A 20,084-nucleotide genomic window follows, 5' to 3' on the forward strand; every position below is an offset into this window, starting at 1 on the left:
GGGCCTGATGTCCACACCCGGCCCTGTGAAGTGGGGCTGGGCTCCCTGGGGTCGGCAGGAACCCCTCACACCGCAGGCAGGGGATTGGTCCAGGCAGCAGGGGGCAGCACAGCCCCTTGTCCCGAAGCTGGAGCAGCTTGGGGGGGGTGAGTCAGCGACACGCCCACTGAGGACGGAAGAGCTGCCTGGGACTGGTGGCTGAGGCTGTGGCCTCTGTCCTGTTAGGCCCAGCCTTGTCCGGCCCCTCCCGACGGGCAGTGGGTGGCACGGCCAGCCCCAGGTGTGGCCTGCAGTGAATACCTTTGTGCTGCTCTGCTCCCCTCCCAGCCACGCTACCCCTTCCTGCAGAATTCCACGTGTGTCGTTTTCAAAATTCAGTTCTGACCGCCTGCTCCAGGTCCCCCCCCCACCCCCCGACCTCTGCAGATAAGGAATGACAGGGTTCCCCTAGGGGCAGGGGTCGGGCAGCTCCCAGCCCCGCTGTTGCCCTGCGGAGGGGGCACCCTGAGCTGGGGGCCTGGACTCAAGACACAGACTGCTTCCTCTTCTAAGCTGCAGTGCGTGCGGGTGCACCCAAAATGCCACAGTCCGGGCTTCTGCAACACAGGCTCTGGGCAGAGGCGCCCACTGGCCCTCCCACCTGGCCCGAGGCCCAGAAGCCCCGCATCCCTGTCCTGGGCTCCGGGCATTGGGCTTTCCTGAAGGAGACACCTCCGGGTGCAGGTGTTGACGGCGGGAGGGGAGCGCCCTGTGGGCTTGGGGAGGGTTCTCTGTGGTGGGGGGCTCTGTGGGCCCACGTTGGTCCTGTAGGTGGGGTGGGGGTGCCAGGGCTGAGCCCCTGTTGCCGAGTTCCCTGTTGAGGTCTGGCCAGCAGAGCGTGTAGTCCCAGCAGCTGGGGTTTTTGCCCAAATAGGGACACGTAGCCTTTGAACTTCTGCTATCAGATAACACGCAATACCAAAAAAGAGAAGTACGATGGCCCGGAGGATTTGGGGTGGTTCACACGCATCGTTGTGTGAAACACGGTCATGTGTGGGCTCAGGGACACAAGCTGCCTGTGCCCCTTGCTCACTGTGGCCCTGGGGGCTTCTGTCACCCACGCCCGAGATACCCCAAAGAGTGTGCAAACCCCTCCTGCCTTGTTTCCCTTTTTCTGCTGTTCACTTTGGGGGAAATGATGGTCCGTTGAACTTTGACCTCTGGTCTGGACCCACTGTGGACACCACACCCTTTCACCTGAGGCCTTGACATGCTCTGATGTCCTGCCTTCCCAGGGGCACGTCCAGAACGAGGCTGGGGTGCCACCGGCCGGCTCAGCTGCAAGAAGCCTGGGTCCCCAGGTACCAGGCCAGAGTGGGGCGGCCCCAGCCTGCAGGGCAGGTCAGGGCGGGTAGAAACCGGGGGCTGGGGGCAGCAGCGGGCAGGCAGCTGCGGACTTTGGCCCATAGCAACCGCATCCCAGGGCTGTCCACTGGGCTTTCACATCCGCCCTCTCCACAGAGCAGGGTCTGCTCCCTGAGCCAGGCGGCTGCCCGGCACCTGGCCAGCAGCCCCCCCTGTGTGCTCCCCTTGCCCAGTCTCCCCAGTGAGGCCTCAGGAGCCTGGGAGCAGGGCTGGCCACAGGCTGCTGGAGCTTTCGCACGCCTCACACCCTCACACGCAGCAGGGCCTCCACTCCCAGCCCCACCCCCGCGGGGCCCCGGCAGCCCCAGCCTGTTTCTTCACCTGCCTGGGGGATGCGGTGGCAGGAGTGGCCCAGGGTAGTCTGTCCACCTGCCCTGCTTAATTCAGTCCACGTTGACAGAACTTCTGTGTGCTGAGCACTGGACACGGGACACTGTCCAGGAGCCCCAGGGGACCAGGAGACCGGGGAGGCGGGGTGGGGGCGGGACGCACCCTCAGGTACCCAGGTCCGGCCCCTCCCAGCCCTGAGGGGCTGATTGGCTGCGGGCAGGGGGCTGGTCGCTGGGGCAGGGCGGGGCGCGAGGGCACGAGCCTCAGAGGCGAGGGCAGGACCAGAGCCAGCCTGAGCACGGAGCTCCTTCTCCCCAGCCCCCCGGAACCGTGCGTTCGGATCCGCACCCCGCCCGCACCCCCCGCCATGCACGGCCTCGGGCTCCTGCTGCTTGCTGCGCTGTGGCTACAGGGTGAGTGAGTGCTGGGCGTCTGGCTCTGGCTGGTCCGGTCGCCTGACCCCCGCTCCCTGCGCGGGGCTCTGGGCTGGTCTCGGGGGTTCGGCGGCATACAGGTGGCCAGTCGGCGGGGAGGCCCTGGGCGGTGCACACACGGAAACTTCAAAAGGGAAGTGCGTGGGGAAACGGCCACCTGGGCGTTTCCTGCGCTGGAGGTGGGGACCGGCTGGGACAGAACGGGGTGGAGGGCCTGGCTGCTTCGGCTCCATTCCGGGGCCTCGGGGGGATTGCCCACCTCCACGGGGACCCCCCAGCCTGGCAGGGAAGGAAGGACCGAGGAGCAGTGGCCTGGAGCCGAGGGGTTGGGGGCACCCCAGGGGGTTGTTTTGCCACATGGGGACCTGCCTCTCCTCTGGGGGGACTGACTGTGCTGCTGGCCTTGGCCCCCACCCTAGCTCCTGAGAGCCTCCTGGGGTTCGGGGGGAGGGCGCTTACGGGGCAGGCCCTCCCCACGGCCTTCACTCCGGGAGGTTTGCCAGATAGGTTTGCCAGATAGCGGTTACAGAGACACAACCATTAACACCTTGAAAGAGGGAGAAAAGAGTCACCTGGGGAGTAGGTTTCCAACTCGGCCTGGGCTGGGTCTCTGCTGTCTGTTGTTGGATACGGGGCAGCTTCTAGATCTGGGCTGGGTGAACCCTGAGGAAGAGGGCTGCCAGTTCCCCGTTAGATAAAGTCACGTGATTAGTTGGGATGAAAAATGTCAGCTCTAAGCGCTGGACGGGCGGACCTGTCGCCCCGCGCCCCCCCCCGCCCCGCCCAGGGCCTGTGTGTGTCCTCGTCCTGAGAGGAGGAGGGGGCATCCGGGCCACCCCAGAGTCTGGGAGGCAGCCTGGTGGGCTCCTGGAAGGGCAGGCGCAAGTCTGCCCGACCCCACCCACGGCGGGGGTCCTGTGGCCTTTTTCACGCAGAACCCGGCTTGGGCTGGGGAGCCAGGCCTCAGTGTCTGCGGTCCCCACGCTGCCGGGTGACTCCCCAAGAGGAGGTGCCGGCGCACAGCAGGCTGGGGAGGGACCCCCAGGGCGGGAGGGTGCCCTGTGCGCCTGCTGACCCCCCTCTCCTGCAGAGGCCGCCCCCAGGGCCAGCCTGCCCCACGTGGAGCAGTACGAGGTGGTGAGGCCCCGGCGCCTGCCAGCACCCCGCCCCCGCCGAGCCCTGCCCTCGCACTCGGTAAGCCTGGGCAGGAGGCTGGCCTGGGGGTCCCTCCCTGGCCCCTCAGAGCCCGTGTCTGCCTGTGAGCAGGATGATAGCTCCACGTGTGCCCAGCGAGGGGTGAGGGGCCGCCTTTGGGGCTGAGGGCCAGGCGGGCTTCTGGGCTTTCGGGCAGACCCCTGGGGAGCTCACAACCCACCTGGGCCGTCTCTGCCTGGGCCGCCTTCCTCCTCCCCCCAGGGCTCACCTTCTTCTTCCGTCCCGCCCACCCTTGGGCAGGGCCACAGCCGCCCCGCCTCAGGGGGTGGGGGGTGCCGGCTGGGCAGGAGCTCCGCCAGCCGCGGCCACTCCCCAGTTTCACTCCAGCGATGAGTCAGACTCTTCTGAGACCGGAGGGGATGGCCCAGCAGGGGCGTAGCTTACACCCCTCGGGAGTTTGGGGCTGGGATTCCCCGGGGCGCCTGGGGGCATTCTGAGACCTGCAACGTGTGCGCCTGCGTCTGGGCGGGTGTGCGGATGGACGTGCCCAAGTGTGTGTCGAGGACAGCCCCGTCCTGACCTCGGGGTGCGGGCACAGGGCACAGTGTCCTAGGGGTCAGCTGCGGGCGGGGGGCGCCCCTCTAGTCGGGCCCAGGGCTGGAAGGGGCGGGGCCTCGCAGGGGCGGGTCACCTCTGCCGCCTGGGTTCTAAGGCTGCCTGTCAGGGGCTGTGTCCCCCCCTCCCCTTGCTTCCTGGTAAGGGGCATTCTCCTTTTCCCTGTGTGGACTTGTGAGGAAACCGAGGCCTGAGGCACCCAAGGCAGTGGTTCCGGGTGGAGCTCCCCACCTGCCCACTGCCTCCGGTATGGCCTGAGGCCCCACCTCCTCCTACTGGCCAGGTGCTACCCACCCCCAGGTTTGAGGTGGGCGTGGCCGGGGCAGGGCCCCTCTCTCTGGACCCCTCCCTTTTCTCCCGGCTCAGGGCCTGTACCCGGAGAGTGTGAGCTACGTCCTGGGGGCCCGAGGGCACACCTTCACCCTGCACCTTCGGAAGAACAGGTGAGCAGGGGCCTAAGCCTGCAGCCTGCTCCCACCCCTGCCCCCAGCACACCTGTGTCCTGGGCATCCAGCTCCCTGGCCCAGCCTCTCCTCCACACCAGAGGTGGCTTCTGGGGCAGGCAGGCGGGGCCCAGAGCATCACGGGGGCTCTCTTCCAGGGACCTGGTGGGCTCGGGCTACGTGGAGACCTACACGGCCGCCGATGGCGCCCAGGTGACAGAGCAGCTGCCGAGGCAGGTATGGCCTCCCGAGTGACCCTCCCCAAGGCCAGCGGTGGCGGTGCGGGGAGTGCGGGCACCGGGAGCGGAGCCCTCATGCCCTCCTCCCGCAGGACCACTGCTTCTACCAGGGCAACGTGGAGGGGCACCAGGGCTCCGCTGCCAGCCTCAGCACCTGTGCCGGCCTCAGGTGGGTGCTGCCGACCAGGCGGGGTGCGTCAGGACGTCAGGGCCCAGCGCTGTCTCACTCTCCAGCGAAGTGAACTGAGGCCAAGAAGAGAGGGGTGGGCTGGGGGCAGCTGCTGCCCTGGGTGCCTCACTAACTCAGAGCCATGGGCTTCGCTCTGCCTCAGGGGCTTCTTCCAGGCCGGCTCCACCGTCCACCTGATCGAGCCCCTGGATGGGGGCGGGGAAGAGGGGCAACACGCGCTGTACCAGGCGCAGCACCTGCAGCAGAAGGCCGGCACCTGCGGGGTCAACGACAGCAGCCTGGAGGCCGTCCTGGGGCCGCGGGTCTCGGCGGCCCTCAGGCCCCGGGTGAGGGGTGGCCCTGCCCGCTGCTTCCCCGTCCGCTTGGCCTGTGCATCCCCAGACTCCTGGGTGCCCAGCGAAGCGGGGGCGCTGCCTGCCACCCCCATGGCTGGGGTGGGCCTGGGCCTGGCTGCGCGCTGGCTGCAGAGCCAGCTCCTTAGTCTGCACCAGAGCGCCCCCCTCCCCCCCGCTCCCACCAAGGCTCCCCCAGCACTGCGGGGCCAGCTCCGGGGCCCGGAGATGTTCAGTGTGCGGAGACGGGCTGAGGACAGGCGGGCTGTGGCTGGGTGGCTGACCGGCTCCTTGTCCCCCCCCCCAGAACTGGCCAGTGCCCCGAGAGACCCGCTACGTGGAGCTGTTCGTGGTCACGGACAGCACAGAGGTACCTGGGGCGGGGCGGGGCGGGGGCGGGGGCGGTGCAGGCGGGCCGACAGGCTGCAGCTGAGGGTCTGCTGTCCTCCAGTTCCAGCGGTTGGGGAGCAGAGAGGCTGTGCGCCAGCGGGTGCTGGAGGTGGTCAACCACGTGGACAAGGTGGGGGCCGCTTCGCCCTGGGGGCTTCCTCTCAGCAGGGGCTGCCGGGACCCCGCGGCAGCACACACCCAGCCCAACAGAAACCCTGGCTGTAGAGGCCTGTTGGGGCACCGGGAGAGGAGGCGAGGGCTGGCCATGGGGGGCGCCCGGCTGCCGGTAGAACCATCCGCTGGGTGATGGGGGGCTAGGACTCTGCCCCAGCCCTCGTGACCTGTCCCATCTCAGCGGACGCTGGGGGGACCTCTGGCCCTTCTCTGGCCTCACCCTTGGAACCTGACCCTCGGGGCTCCCTATCCTCTGGCAGCTTTATCAGGAGCTCAATTTCCGCGTGGTGCTTGTGGGCCTGGAGATGTGGAACGGTGGGGACAAGATTCAGGTCAGCACCCAGGCCGACACCACACTGAGCAACTTCCTGTCCTGGCGGGTGCAAGACCTGGCGGGGCGGCACCTGCACGACAACGCGCAGTTCATCACGTGAGTGGGCGGAGGGCCACGCTGTCGCCGGGACGAGGGGGCCCCCAGGGGAGGCGGGTTCCGAGGTGTCCACGTGCAGACACTGCTCTCCTTCCCAGCGGGGTCAACTTCGCAGGGACCACCGTGGGACTGGCCAAGGTGTCCGCCATGTGCTCCCAGGACTCGGGGGCTGTGAACCAGGTGCGGAGGATCCAGCTGGGTTTGCTGGACAGAGGCTGGAGCTGGCCACCAGGGGTGGGGGGCAGGGAGTGGGGATCGGAGCTTGAGCTGGGGCCTGTGAGGGGGGACCTCAGGACTCAGGTCCACCTACTGCTCCCTACACTGTCCCCCGGACACCTGAGCAGCTGCCTCTTCCGAAGGATGCACTGACGCTTTAGGTTTGAAGAAGTGATGTTGGCAGGAGGCACCGCCGAGCCCCTCAGCCTGCTGGGGGCGGGTGGGGGACTGGCCACCAGAGTGGCCCCAGCCAACATCGCCCCTCCTGTAGGACCACAGCCCGAACCCCATGGGCGTGGCGAGCACCATGGCCCACGAGATGGGCCACAACCTGGGCATGGACCACGACGAGAACATCCAGGACTGCTACTGCCCGGTGCCGCGGGCCGGCGGCGGCTGCGTGATGGCGTCCAGCATCGGGTGAGGCTCGGCCCCAGCCAGCCCGCCCGACGGCCCCCCGCCGAGCAGGGGTGTCCCAGGGCGCGGGCGGCCGGCCCCCACCCACCCACCCTTCTGATGACAGGGACTCCCCTCCCCACAGCTCCAACTTCCCCAGAAAGTTCAGCCACTGCAGCCGGGCTGACCTGGAGACGTTCGTGGAGAAGGCCCGGACAGCCTGCCTGGTGGACGCGCCGGACCCCGCCCGGCTGGTGGGCGGCCCCGTGTGTGGGAACCGGTTCGTGGAGCGTGGGGAGCAGTGCGACTGCGGCGCCCCCCAGGTGCGGGGCCGGGCCCCACCGCCACCCTCGGCGTTCCGCCCGCCCACGTGGGGGGCCGGCCCCCATCCACAGGCTGGGGCGGCCGTTCCTGACCCCCGGGCTCCCTGCGCTCACACAGCGACACCTCCTGTCCTCTGGCACCGAAACGACTGGCAGGGCTCATGGGTGGGAGTGACCAGACCACCCGAGGGGAGGGCCTGGGGCCGGCCCAGCATGCAGCCCGCTCAGACCTTCGCCGTTGCCCCCGCCCCCCAGGACTGTCAGAACCGCTGCTGCAATGCCAGCACCTGCCTGCTGGCCAAGGGGGCCGAGTGTGCCCACGGCACCTGCTGCCACGAGTGCAGGGTGAGCCTGGGGTTCTGGGGCACAGCAGCAGGCGTGCGTGTTTGGGGGCCTCCCGTTCCCGCGGTGAGCTTGGCTCTGCTGAACCAGGTGAAGCCGGCCGGAGAGCCGTGCCGCCCTGCAAAGGACCAGTGTGACCTCAGAGAGTACTGCGACGGCCGGCAGCCTGTGTGTCCCGAGGACGCCTTCTGGGAGAACGGCACGCCCTGCCCGGGGGGCTACTGCTACAACGGGGCCTGCCCCACGCTGGCCCAGAGGTGCCGGGACTTGTGGGGGCCAGGTGAGGCGGGCTTGGGCCCCGGTCATGGGACCCTCAGGCCTGCCAGGGTGGCTGCCGGTCCTGAGCCGGAGGGCTGACCTGCTTCTGCCCCGCAGGCGCTCGGGTTGCCACGGAGACGTGCTACAGCTACAGCATCTCCGCAGGCTGCAGGAGCGGGATCCCCCTGGACTTTGGCAGGTGAGCGTCCACCCGTGGCCCGACTCCCCTGGGTCCAGGGCACGGAATGTTTCCACCAGGAGAGTCCTGTGCACAAAGGAGTCCGGGAGCTGAGTCAGGGGCCTCTCCGGGGGCCTACCTGGCCCTGCAGGACCCCCGGGCCAGAGCATGCTGCCCTTTGGGAGAGTGGGTCACTGCGGCTGGGCTGTGGACCCCTGCGGGAGGACCCAGGGCCTCACCCACAGCTCCTGGTGCGCTGAGCACGGCTGTGAGCACTGAGCAGGAGTCCCCGTGGAGCTGGCTCCACGCACGTCCCTCTGTCCTCAGGGTCAACAGGTGTGGCACTCTGTTCTGTGAGTGGGGGCAGAAACCCCCGGAGCGGAGTTCCTGCACCCTCACCTCCTCCTCGGGTGATTGCCAGGCTCTTGTCCAGGACAGCAGCAGCGCGTACGAGCCAGTGCCAGAAGGCACCAAGTGTGGCAAGGAGCAGGTGGGCCGGACGTGCCTCTCGGTCGGGCTGCTGGACCCCAGGGCGAGCTGGTGGGGCCCAGAGCAGGGCCGTGGCGGCTGGAGAAGGGCTCTGTTCTGGGTAGAAACTCGGAAGGCGCACAGGGGGTGCGGGAGAAGACCCTTCTCAGTTAATGGGTTTAAAGACTATTTGTCCTGCAAGCCCTCTGGGGATGGGCAGGGCCAGTCCTCTGTGGCCCCGGTGGCAGCAGAGGGCTGGCCGGGCAGTGCCTCTCCCCGTGGCCAAGGCCAGCCAGCAGATGGGCTGCGGGCGAGGCCACCGGGGGTGTGAAGGCTGTGGCCTGCCCCTCCGAAGCCCAGACGCAGGTTTTGGGTCCACTCTGGTTGATGGTGGAGAGCGGGGGTGCTTCAAGCAGGAGTCTAGACTGGCTGCCTACGGAGACCCCCACTGCCCTCCAGGTTTGCTGGAAAGGCTTCTGCCAGGACCTCCGCGTCTACAGATCCAGAAACTGCTCTGCCCGGTGTAGCAACCATGGGGTACGTGGGCCCAGGGGATGGCCTGCCACCAGCCCTTTGGGCTTGAAAGATGCACAGGCCGTGCTTAGGATAGCCCAGACAAACAGAGGGCAGAGGCTGGTGCACTGGGACTGTGCCAGGAGCCCGCTGGGGCCTCCCGAGGCTGGAACTGACAGAGATCTGGGCGTCCCGTGTAGACACGGAAGCCCGGGGTAGTCACGGTGCCGGTGGACACGTGGGCCAGGCCGGTCTGATGTTAAGTGTCCTATTCTGAGCTCTTAGTAACCTGTGCTATGACGTTGGGGAGGTCAGAGCTCTGAGGGCTAGAAACCGGGGGGCCTGGGACAGTGCCCTCCTGTGCCCCCGTCTCAGGAGGACAGCCTGCCCCGAAGTCACCCTGCCCCTCCTGCGGCGATGCCTGCTTTGCTCAGAAAGCCCGCAGCGTCCCGTCAGAGCCCTCCTCCCTCACCTGGGGAGGGGCCGCTGCCATCAGCACATCTGACGAAACCTGGGTGGTGGCGGTCCTGGACCCCTAGCTTGTCCTCTGTCAGTAGGGGCCCCAGCAGAGCAGCCGGCGCCTCAGTGGGCACCGGGCAGTGCGGCAGGTGGGGGTCTGGAGGCCCTGACGCCTGGTCGTCCCCCAGGTGTGCAACCACAAGGACCAGTGCCACTGCCACCCGGGCTGGGCCCCGCCCTACTGCGCAGAGCTGCTGCCTAACGTGCGCACAGGTAGGCAGGGCCCGCCCCGCCCTGTGCCCCGCCCTGCGCCCCGCCCTGCACCTTCACACACCTTCACAAGCCCAGTGGGGTCTGGCTGCGGGTCCTGCCTTTTCTCAGGCCACCTGGGAGGGGCCGAGAAGGAGGCCGTGTGCCCCTAAACCGTGAGGGGCATGTTGAAGATGTGGCCTTGCAGCCCCCGGCATCCGGACCCCACAGGTCCGGAGCGGGGACCAGGATCCCGAGTCCCCACCTCGGCCCTATGGGAGGAGGGGGGCCCGTCCCAGAGGGAGGGCTGCAGGAGCCACGTGGGTCAGCGCCAGCTCCTTGCCCGGTGCTCCGCCCCATCCTGGGCCCGGGAGCCTCGGGGCCTCCCACCCCCACAGGTGTCTTCCTCCCCAGTGGTCAGGCCTACAGGGCCTGGCCTGGCCGCACCCACGTCACTGAGGGCCTGGGGCCGCCCACCGCCAAGCCCTCCAACCGGTCCCCTGAGAGCCCAGAGCGCTGGCGTCATGTACCGGTTCTCAGGGCCAAGGGTCCTCAGATGGCCCTGGCCTTCGCAGGGGGCCCAGGGCTCTGGGTTGTTGGCGTGGCCAAGGAGGGGGCACCTTCCTCAGGCCCCTCCTTGGCCTCAGGCTGGCCTGGACGGGCGCTGAGCTGCCCGCAGGCCCTCCCACCCCCTGCTGCCTCGAGGCACGTCCGGCCCTGGTGGCACCTGGCCTCTTGTGTCCCCACAGCTTCCGGGAGCCTCCTGGTGGGCGTGCTGGTGCCTGTGGCGCTCCTGGTGCCTCTGGCGCTGACCCTGGCAGGCGTGGTCATCTACCGCAAAGCCCGGAGCCCCGTCCGAAGGAGGTGCGTGAGCGCTGGGCTTGCAGAGCGTCAGCGTGTGTGTGCAGAGTGAGTCGCCTGCTTGCACTGCTGGAGGGGGAGAATGCGCTCTGGGCCCCCTGCCTTCACTGACACGGGAGCAGGTGCGGGTTGTGGTGACAGGTTGGTGATGTGGAAACGCAGAGAGGACCCCGTCTCCCCCTCGCACCCCAGCGGGCGCCGGCCCACCACCCTCGGTGGGCACTGCGCTCTGAGCCTGCCCTGGGCTCTGGGTGTCCCTGGTGCCCACTCTGGGGGGACCTCGACCCCCACGCTGGCCGCAGCAGGACACACTTGCCCAGTGGCCTCCAAGTACCTCCTGCGGGCCCACCTGGACCCCAGAGCCAATGGGGCCAGGACACGTGAGGCCGCCTCTCCCTCTGCGCATGGCTGTCATTGGCACATCCCGAGGGGCAGCTGCAGCTGAGTGGGCCTCTGGCCAGGCCAGGGTTCCCATGCCCAGGAGCCCCAAGTCCCTGGGCTGAATCCTGAGGCCAGGAAGCACTGACCCATCTTATTTCTCCCCAGGAATGTGGCAGCCAAGACGGCCATGGGGCTCTCCAACCCCCTGTTCCACGAGGGGCACAGGACACCCGTGAAGGGCAGGGCCCCGGCTCCCACCAGGGGGCCCCCAGAGCCGGGCCTTTCCTCCCACCCCAGCCAGCCCCCCAAACCCACGGCTTCCACGGTGACCCCTAAGTGGCCACCCCCTGCTGTAAGCACCAGGCATCCCCGACGGGCTCCCCAGGCCACCCCAAAGCTCAGGCCAGGATGCGGTCCCCTGGGGCTTAGAGTGGCCACCACGACCGCCATTTAGAGGCAAAACGAGGCTTTAGGACGAGTGGAGCTGGTGACAGAATTGAAGCTGAGGCTCGAGGCCTCTGCGAGGTCCACCTCGGGGCGGTTTTGAGGCCCAGACGCCCTCGCTGCCGTGCGGCGCCTGCGTGCGTCCCCAGGGCTGTGCGAAGGGAGCGTAACTCAGGGCCCTGCCCGGCGGTGGGGCAGGATGGCGCCCCCTCTGCACGCACGGGGCTTTGTTCCTCCCACTCCGGGAGGGGCCGGAACCTTGGGTCCTCAGCTGGGTGGGGGCAGCTCCGAAGCCAGGGCTCCCTGGAGGTGGCCGCCCTGAGACCCAGGCTCACGGCCACCTTCCTGCAGCCTCCAGCCACTATGTCCAGCCCACCGTCCCCAGTTCCTGTGTATACCCGGCAGGCCCCGGGCCAGGTGAGTGGGGGGCTGGCAGAGGGGCCGTCGCGGTGGCATAAAGCAGATCCTGGGAGGCGGAGGGTCTGGGGCTGGATTTGGTGGGCCAGGGACCCTAGGGTGGTGGCCACTGCACCCTCAGGGGGCCGACATGAACTGAACCCAGGGGAACTGGGGTCCTGACCGCTCCTCCCTTCCCACCAGCTCAGACCTGCTCCTCCCACCAAGCCCCTCCCGGTGCTGAAGGCCAAGCAGGTGAGAGGACCACCGGGGGAGGGGCACAGGGGTGTGCGGGGCCGTGGGCTCCATCGTGGTGCTCCCTTTGGTTTGAGGCTTCAGGGGTTTGGGAAGGGTCTCTCCCAAATGTGAGTCACTGGAGCCCCAGCAAGCCCCCTGCCTTTGGGCTCGCTCGGGAGGCCCTCCCGCCTGTCCTGAGGTCTGGCCCTGGCGGGTCCCCTCCTTTGCTGGGAGCCCCATGGGTACTGCCGAGGGTCCCGCGCACCTCCGGACAGGCACACTCACCTCCCGGCAGGCGGGGAGGTCACCTGCTCTGGCGAATTTTTTGCTTTTTATTTTGAATTAATTTTAGAGTTACAGTGAAGTTACAAAAATAGTCCGTAAAAAAGTCTTAGGAGGGGTTTTGACAGGCCAAACAGGGAAGGGGGGTTGAGCAGAGAGATTTCTGGCCAAGGAAATGGTGGCAGCCAGGGAATTGTGCTGGGGGAGAAAAGTGCAGGCGACTTCTCCCTCTCTGCTCAGCAGGGCCCTTCTCAGTGTGCTGGGCCCACCCCGTCCCCCTGGCGCTGGAATGAGCTGCCTGGGCTGAGCAGGGCCCCTGCTGGAGGTCTTCCTTCTCCATCCCAGCCCTGGCCCCGGGGAAAGCTGAGATGCAAACAAATGCAAATTCTAGTAGTGGATCCTTCGCTTTAGAGCTTCCAAAGACACACATTCTGGCAATTTAAGAGCTTTTCCTGGGTAATGTTGGGGTAGGGTGGAGGGGGGAGTTGAGGGAAGAGGGTGGGGGAGTTGAGGGAAGAGGGTGGGGCAGTGAGATAAGCCGATGGGCCCAGGAATGGGGGCCCTGCCACATTTCGGTTTCATTCCGGGGCAGTGGCAGCTGTGGGTGGGGAGGGGGTTGGGGGCACTTCTCTGTAGAGAGCTCAGCGAAGAGAAACGTGCAGTCCAGTCTGGAGCAGAGCAGAGCACCCAGGGAACTTTCTAGAAGGTGCTCGGAAGCTGGCGCCCTGGTCCAGCTGGCCATCAGCTGTGTCTACCTCCTTCCAGGTCGTCAAGCCAACCTGCACTCCACCAATGCCACCTGTCAAGCCCAGGGCCGGAGGGGCCCAGCCTGGACCCACTCAGGTGAGGCCCTCACACACAGGGCAGTGCCCACCTCGCCGGGCAGAGCGAGCTGTCTTTCCCCATCTGGCTGCCTGGGGCACAGCCCTGAAAGGGTATAACATCCGCCCTCTACTCTGTCAGAGGACTTTTCGGTGCTTGCCGCTTCTTCCAGCTGTTACTGTGTCTTTTTCTCCACTAGTGTAAGCACAGAAGTCTATTCTTGATAAAGCATCAGTTGTTAATACCCGGGTTGTCTCCACTCAGCTCTGAGGTCTGAGCACAGTCATATCGTTGGATGAACTGAGGATCCAAATTTTAAGAAAAGTATAAGGAAATTAGATTCAGTTGTGCTCTTTGTAGCAGATGGTTTTTAATGTCAGTTCTTTCTTCCTTTTCCAAGGGAGTTGTTGGCCCAAAGGTTGCTCTGAAACCCCCCGACCAGAGGAGGTGATGGGGCCTGAGCTCAAAGCACCCTGGGGGGCATCTGTGCGCCTGTCTGGATGTTGCCTGTGGTCATGTGACCTCGCCACCAGCACTGACAGACCAGCTGCCTGGCCCCAGGCCCTCCGTCCCCCTCCCTGAGGGCTGGGTCCACTGTGAAAAGTCCTAGCGGAAGAGCCAACTCCTCATGGCCAAGGTCACTCTTCACCCCATGGTCACAGCCCAGGCCCTCTCCACTCAGGACTCCGCGGTTGGGCCCTCGGCTGCTGTCCTGACCTCAGGAACGGGGGCCAGGCCAGTGCCTCCTCACCCACGTGTGTCTCCAGACTGCCACTGGTGTCTTGTCTGGGTCTCTGGAAACCTCAGATGCACATTCAGTAGGGCTGAAAACTTTAATGAAATTTTTGTATTCTACAATTAAATTATTGATCAAATTCTAAATGACAGGAGATTGGTGGAAAATGTTGCATGCGAAACAATGTGGAATTTATAAGATTTAAGGGTCCAACGCTTGTTAAAATAAAAGTCTACTGTAAATGGGTAAGGTCAAACTTTCCCCTTATTTTCTTCTTAGACTTTATCGTAAGCCCTCCTCTGCCTAAACTAAGCAGCGCCCCTCCCCTTCCGACCCCGCTCCGGTCTCCCGGCAACGGCCCCGCCCTTCCGCCGCCGTCTCCCGGCAACGGCCCGACCACCCTCCCGGCTCCACGGTGGGCGCCGCCAGGCCGAGCCCCCCGCCCCGGCCGCCGCTGCTGCCCGGCGCCCTCCGTGGCCTCTACGCCTGGCTGGACGCACTGCCGCTCAGCCGCCGCGAGCGCCACCTGGCCCGGGACTTCAGCGACGGCGGTGAGGGCGGGGCGGCGGCCACGACGGGGGCCGGGGGCCGGGGTGACCGCCGGGGGTCCAGGCCGCAGGGCCGCCGCCTGTCAGCCGGGTCCTGGCGCTCTCTGCTCAGGGGAAGAGCCCAGCGGTCATCCCTCCCGGCCAGCGAGATGTGCCGGTAGTCGGGACGGCCAGGCAAGGGCCGCGGCCCCGGAAGTGTCCCCGCTCCCCGGGCTCCCTGCAAAATGAAGAAGACCCCAGAGGCAGGGCGTGAGGGGCCTCTGGAAAGAGTGGGCAGGACGTGGGAGGGGCGCTGCCTCAATGGCCCCAGAAGGAGGAGGAATGCGGCAAAGAGAGGGGCCGGTTATACGTTCAACCTGGCCACGGGAATTCCTCCTGCCCCCGGACCCCGCGTTCCCCATGGGAGGATGGGGCAGACTGGGGGTCTCCTAGCAGCTCCTCTGACCCCGCCGGCTCTCACAGCCCTCTCCCCTGGGGCGCCCACACCCTGCGGCTGCTCCCCAGGACTTCCCTCTGTCCTCATCCGCCTCGGAGGCCCTGGATGACTGATGATTTAAGGCATCCAAGGACTCTTAGCTCACCTCGCGCCCCTGCCCGCTCTGCCCCAGTGATGCTGGCCGAGACTGTGAAGCTCTTCCGCCCCCGGCTTGAGGACATGCACAGCTACATCCCCACCTGCAACACGCTCCAGAAGCTCAGCAACTGGAGCATTCCCAACAGGCAGGGCTTCGCGGCGGGCCTTCTGCCCCTGCCCTTTCTGCTGGGGCCCCACTCCTCACTCTCCAAGGCTGGCCCCAGCCCCTCCCAGCCCCTGGGACAACTTTTCAGGCTGCGTTCCTGCTGTGGGTCTCCCTGACACCGTCCAGTCCAACCTGGGGCTCCTGGGGGTGCCCCGCCAAGAGGATGGCACCGGTCAGCTCGAGACCCGCTCACCGGGGCGCCAGCCTTGCCCTCTGACCACGTGACCGGCTCATGCTAATCACACCTCTCACCCACCCACCCGCCCGCCGACAACTCTGGCTGACAGGCTCTGCTCAGGCCCAGCAGACACAGCAGTAAATGGGCCCCTGCCTTCGTGGGGTGTACGTCTGTGGGGAAGACAGATAAATGAAGAGATGGGACCAGTGTCAGCTGTGACAAGTCACATGAGGGACAACGAGGCAGAACCTGTAAGGCAGTGACAGTGAACAGAGTGGGGCTGCAGTGGGGAGGGGATGTCACCAAGGGTCCTCGGAGGACACCGCCTGGGGGGGGGTCACTGCCGTGGCAGGGTCGAGGACTTATTCTGAGGAGAGAGGGGGCTTTGGGGAAGGGGGAGGAGGGGTGGGCTGACCCCGCCCCCAGAGGCGAGAGGGTGGCAGCTGCAGGCAGACGTGGTGAGAGGTCAGGCTCTGAGCACTTTGGAGGTGAGCCAGAAGGACTTCCGCCCAGAACGGAGGAGACTCGGGCGAGAGGGTGAGTTCCTCCGCAGAGTCCCTGGGACACTTATCGGGGAGGTGGTGGCCCAGGCTGGGGCGCGCCTGGCCTGAAGGCACAGGGCACCATGTGTCCTGTGACCCCTGATGGGGCGGCCGGGAACGAGATGGCCACGGGTCTCTGAGGGTACCGGGGCGGGGCAAGCAGGTGCCCCTGTCCCGGCCCCTCTGCACGGAGGCGAGCCAGCCCTGCTGCCCGGCTCCGCAGGGCGCTCTGCTCTGAGGGCTGCACCCTGCTTCCTCTGCAGGAAAGTCCTCCACAAGCTGGGTTTCTGTGTCTCGGAGGAGGAGATCCGCAAGGTGGTGGCCAGCACGCCTGGGGCCATCGAGCCGGTATCGGTCTCGTGTGCAGTGAGGGATAGGGTGGAGGCCGGCGAGGACCCGCCCGGCAGGGCTGGGCACGCGGGTACCGTCGTACAGCCTTGGAACCTGCTGTGTTTGGACGTCGGCTCGTTATCTGCCAAAGAGAGAGTAAAACCAGGAAATAAGTGGGGATGCAGCCCCAGGTCCCCACGGCCCTGGGGCCCAGACTGCAGTGAAGTCTTGGCTGCGCTGCCAGTGCAGGCCCAGGCCAGGGCCCCTTCCAGCCTGACCCGTCTGCTTCCCTTTTCAGAAGTGCTCAGGCCCAGCCCCCCCCCAGTTAGCCCCTCCCCGCTCCCTGTCTTTGACTGGGAGACCCAGCAGTCAGCCCCTCCCGCCGGTCTCCCTGCACAACGTTTGAACCCTCTGCAGGACCCAGGAGCCTCCAGTGGCGACACTGACAGACCATGGGTGGGGCTCACCGCCTCTGCACACGCTGGTAATGGCCAACACCCCCCCACACACAAGTGGGCGCCCCCGGGCCCTGTCCACAGGCCGTGCGGGGAGGCCGTCGTTCAGTGGTCACCTCTCCAAACGGGGAAGCCGTTCAGGGGCACCGAGGGCTGCGCCTGGGCACCACGTTAGGCCCGACTGTGCCCCCGTGGTGCTGTCGGTGTGGGCTCAGCCCCCCATCCCACCGTGCCCCTGTGTGCCCCTCTCCCAGCCGGAGGCCCTGAGCTGGCGGTCCGCTCATCTTGCAGGCCTGCCAAGCCCCTCAGCGCCCTCCGGGGCGGAGACCCTTGGGAGTCAGAGGGCTCCAGAGGAGACGGGCTGCTGGGCACACAGAGGGTGGGCCCCATGTCGAGCCCTCTGCGCCCCCAGCCCCACCTCCACTGGCCCGTGGGCCGAAGGCCCCGGGTTTGCCTTTCAGTCGGGGCCCAGCTGGCGAGCCCCGGCAGCGCCTGGCCCCTGGGCTGCAGCGCTGCTGGAGGAGAAGCAGGCGTTCTGCAGGAGGCAGTCAAGGTACAGGCCTGGGCGCCCCTCCCAGCAGCTCGGACGGTGTGCGGGGAGGCGGTGGGGGGCAGGCGGGGCCCCTGACCGGGGACCCACGTTTAGTTTGATTATTTAAATACAGGACGTTCCGAAGATACCTAGAAGCCCCCATCCCCACAGACTGACCACCCAGCTTCACCAGTCATCAAACCTGGGGCCCACGAGCCAGGGGCTACAGACTCATAGGCGTTGCCACCGGATGTGCTGGACAGCAGCCCAGGGGCCGTGGGGCCGGGTCAGGGAGAGAAGGCACATCCCTAAGGTGCACACCTGGTTCTGGGGGCGCAGCCCGGTTCTGAGGGCGCAGCCTTTTCCCCTCTCTCTCACCAAGGGTCTCCAGCATTCCTGGGTTCAGGACGTGCTCAGGTCCCTTCACTGCCACACAGCGACCACTGCCTGCTCCCCCAGCCCCCTGGGAGCACAGGCTGCATCTTTGGGCCCAAGACAGGGGGGGCGGGGCGGGCGTGCAGGCCGAGCATGTCAGGCCTCAGGGTCCGAGGGGTTGTGAGGAATTGTGATGACAGCGTGGTTCCTGAGGGCTGCGCAGATCTTGACTCAGTTTTCTTGAGGAAGCAGGAAAGTGGCGTCATTGTGTGGTTTGCGTGTGTTGGACAGCAGAGAGGAAGCCGTGGTAGGAACGAAGCTGCTGTCTCAGCAAGGCCCCTCGCAGCCCTCACACCCATGGCCGTGGCTCTGGCCACTGGGCTGACACAGGGAGCCCTGGCCTCCGTGGGCCCTTGAATAACATGAGTTTGAATGGCGCGTGTGTTTTTCAGTAGATATGCACCACGGCACTGCGCTGTCGGTGCCGCAGACCCAGGGTGCGGGACTGAAGGTAAAGTTGTAGGCGGGTTATTGATTGTGCAGGGCGAGGCGGGGTTTGGCACCCCTAACATCCCGCCGCCACTCCTCGCCGCATTGTTCAACTGCCAACTGTGTTTTATTTTATGAAACCCAGAGGGGAAAACAGTTCACCTGCCATTTAAGATGGTGACACAGGGCTTTCCTGGTGGCGCAGTGGTTGAGAATCTGCCTGCCAATGCAGGGTACACGGGTTCGAGCCCTAGTCTGGGAGGATTCCACATGCCGCGGAGCAACTGGGCCCGTGAGCCACAACTACTGAGCCTGCGCGCCTGGAGCCTGTGCTCCGCAACAAGAGAGGCCGCGACAGTGAGGGGCCCATGCACCGCGATGAAGAGTGGCCCCCGCTTCCCGCAACTAGAGAAAGCCCTCGCACAGAAACGAAGACCCAACACAGCCAAAAATAAATAAATAAATAAATTAATTAAAATGAATAATGCTTTAAAAAAAAAAAAGAAGCAAGCAACTGAGTTTAAAAAAAAAAAAAAAAAGATGGTGACACAGTTAAGTGCCCTTCCCGTGACTGTCACTGATGTAAGATAAAGCAGGTGGGGGGAGGGCCGTGGAGAAGCAGCAGCCCAGGGGCCTGGGTGTGCCGGGCCGGAGCCTGCTGCGTCGACTGAAATTAGAACTGGACACGCTCAATTGGTGTGCTGCCTCGGGACGCCCCTGCCCTTCGCAGCTTGTCACTGGGGAGAGGTGTGGCCAGGCCGCATGGGGGGTGGCACACTGTCTCTGCTGGTGCACCCTGCCCAGGGGCCTCGGAGGGGTCTGTCTGCTGACATGCCGACCCCCTGCCTCAGTCAGCTGGAGCCATCTGTCCTTGGACACGGCATCTGGGGGCAGATGAGCTTTTCCAAATCTATTCTCTGTCTCACCTGCTTGAGCGAGGCGGGCTCTGTGTTCCCGGTAAGGGGAGGCTTGCGCCGTGGCCACCCGTGGAAGGAGGCTCGGGAGGGCCAGCGGCTGCACTCGAGGCAGGACAGCGGAGCAGGGGCGCCGGGAGGTCCCTCCCAACCGTCAGTCTTCACGGGAGCGTTTTCTTGGCTGTTTCCCTTCAGAAGTGACCCCTGCACATGGCACTGCACCATACCTCAGCGGGCGTGCTCCAAGGACCTGCCCGGGGCCAGGCAGGGGCTGCAGAGGGGATAGGCCGGGAGGCTCCCGGAGGTCTCAGCCCACGGCTGGCAGGACCCAGGAGTAGGCTGGAAGGGATGGGGGAGGGAAGCCAACCCCTCCCTCTCGTGTCCTGCCCTCCATCACCCTGGGTCCCTCAGGCTCATTTCGGGGAGATGAAGGCGGCCAGGCTGGAGCACCTGGTGAAGCTGGAGGACCAGCGGTTGCAGAGCTCGTGCAACAGAGACCAGCCCCGGTGACAGAGTGACCCCCAGGGCTAGAGGGGCCACGCTCCCCGTCCACCAGACTCTGACCTTGAACCCACACGGAACTCCCCCAGACCAGGTGCTTCCGGGTGTGGCTGCACACCGTCCAGCAGGTTCAGAGCGCCGCGGGGGCCGAGCGAGTGTGTCCACAAGCGTGAGGCCTGGGCCCGTCCCGGCTGCGCGTCCCAGGGCTCCCGGCCGGCGTGGCTCCCCCGCGCCCGAGACTGGTTTGGACATGAAGACTTGGGTCCGATTCCCCGGAGGCCCTAAGCTGTCCCGTCATCGCTGTGTCTGTGGATGTGGAGGGTCTGCGGCGTGCTGTGTGCCGTGGGGGCCCGGGGGGCGGCAATGTTGCTTGTCAGCTGACCTGAATTCCCTGACGACCCCGGAGAAACAGCTCGCTGGGAGGTCGTGTACCCTGAAGAGAGCCTGTGGGAACCGGCAGAGCCTCACGGTAATCGCCCCACTCTGCTCTGGAGGCCGGGGGGTCAGAGCGGAGCCAGGACCTGTGGGATGGGCCCCACCCAGGCGACGTGGGGCCCCTGGCCCTGGGCGGGGACTTCAGGGCTGTGGGTGGGTGTGGCCAGGTGCCCCAGACGCTGAGGGGGGCTGGGGGGTGGGGACAGGGGCTGCATCCTGCTGGCTTCCGTGTCCTGGCATCCAGGCTGGGGGGCTGGGGGGCACCCCGGAGCCTTGGTTCTGCTCCCCGCCCACTGACTCAGGCTCCTGGGCCCCTGCAGGGTTTCAGGAAGCGGCGTCAGAGCTGAA

General features: G+C 66.3%; 2 protein-coding genes across 3 annotated transcripts; both read left to right on the plus strand.

The window, feature by feature from the left end:
• Window positions 1–1,871: 1,871 nt before the first annotated feature.
• On the plus strand, window positions 1,872–14,067 carry ADAM8 (ADAM metallopeptidase domain 8). Of its 2 annotated transcripts, none has more exons than XM_082424854.1 (24): window positions 1,872–2,147; window positions 3,259–3,362; window positions 4,305–4,381; window positions 4,540–4,618; window positions 4,713–4,789; window positions 4,953–5,136; window positions 5,450–5,512; window positions 5,594–5,662; window positions 5,967–6,136; window positions 6,235–6,316; window positions 6,624–6,772; window positions 6,894–7,071; window positions 7,327–7,416; window positions 7,504–7,693; window positions 7,789–7,870; window positions 8,177–8,339; window positions 8,777–8,854; window positions 9,478–9,562; window positions 10,288–10,447; window positions 10,946–11,132; window positions 11,576–11,641; window positions 11,825–11,875; window positions 12,905–12,982; window positions 13,362–14,067. In XM_082424854.1, exons 1-24 carry the CDS (start codon window positions 2,102–2,104, stop codon window positions 13,410–13,412), a joined length of 2,559 nt encoding a protein of 852 aa, XP_082280980.1. In that variant the 5' UTR covers window positions 1,872–2,101; the 3' UTR covers window positions 13,413–14,067. The 2 variants fall into 2 exon arrangements, with proteins under 2 accessions (XP_082280980.1, XP_082280979.1); XM_082424853.1 differs by having other exon boundaries at window positions 1,994–2,147; window positions 10,288–10,402; window positions 13,362–14,066.
• On the plus strand, window positions 13,590–16,364 carry LOC309642913 (uncharacterized protein; the record flags this gene model as incomplete). Its single annotated transcript, XM_082424976.1, has 5 exons — window positions 13,590–13,652; window positions 14,014–14,248; window positions 14,854–14,965; window positions 15,969–16,235; window positions 16,334–16,364. 5 exons carry the CDS (start codon window positions 13,590–13,592, stop codon window positions 16,362–16,364), a joined length of 708 nt encoding a protein of 235 aa, XP_082281102.1.
• Between the last annotated feature and the right edge of the window lie 3,720 nt (window positions 16,365–20,084).

Source organism: Balaenoptera physalus (genome assembly GCF_965194825.1).
Source record: "Balaenoptera physalus genome assembly, chromosome: 14".
NCBI classification, from domain to species: domain Eukaryota; kingdom Metazoa; phylum Chordata; class Mammalia; order Artiodactyla; family Balaenopteridae; genus Balaenoptera; species Balaenoptera physalus.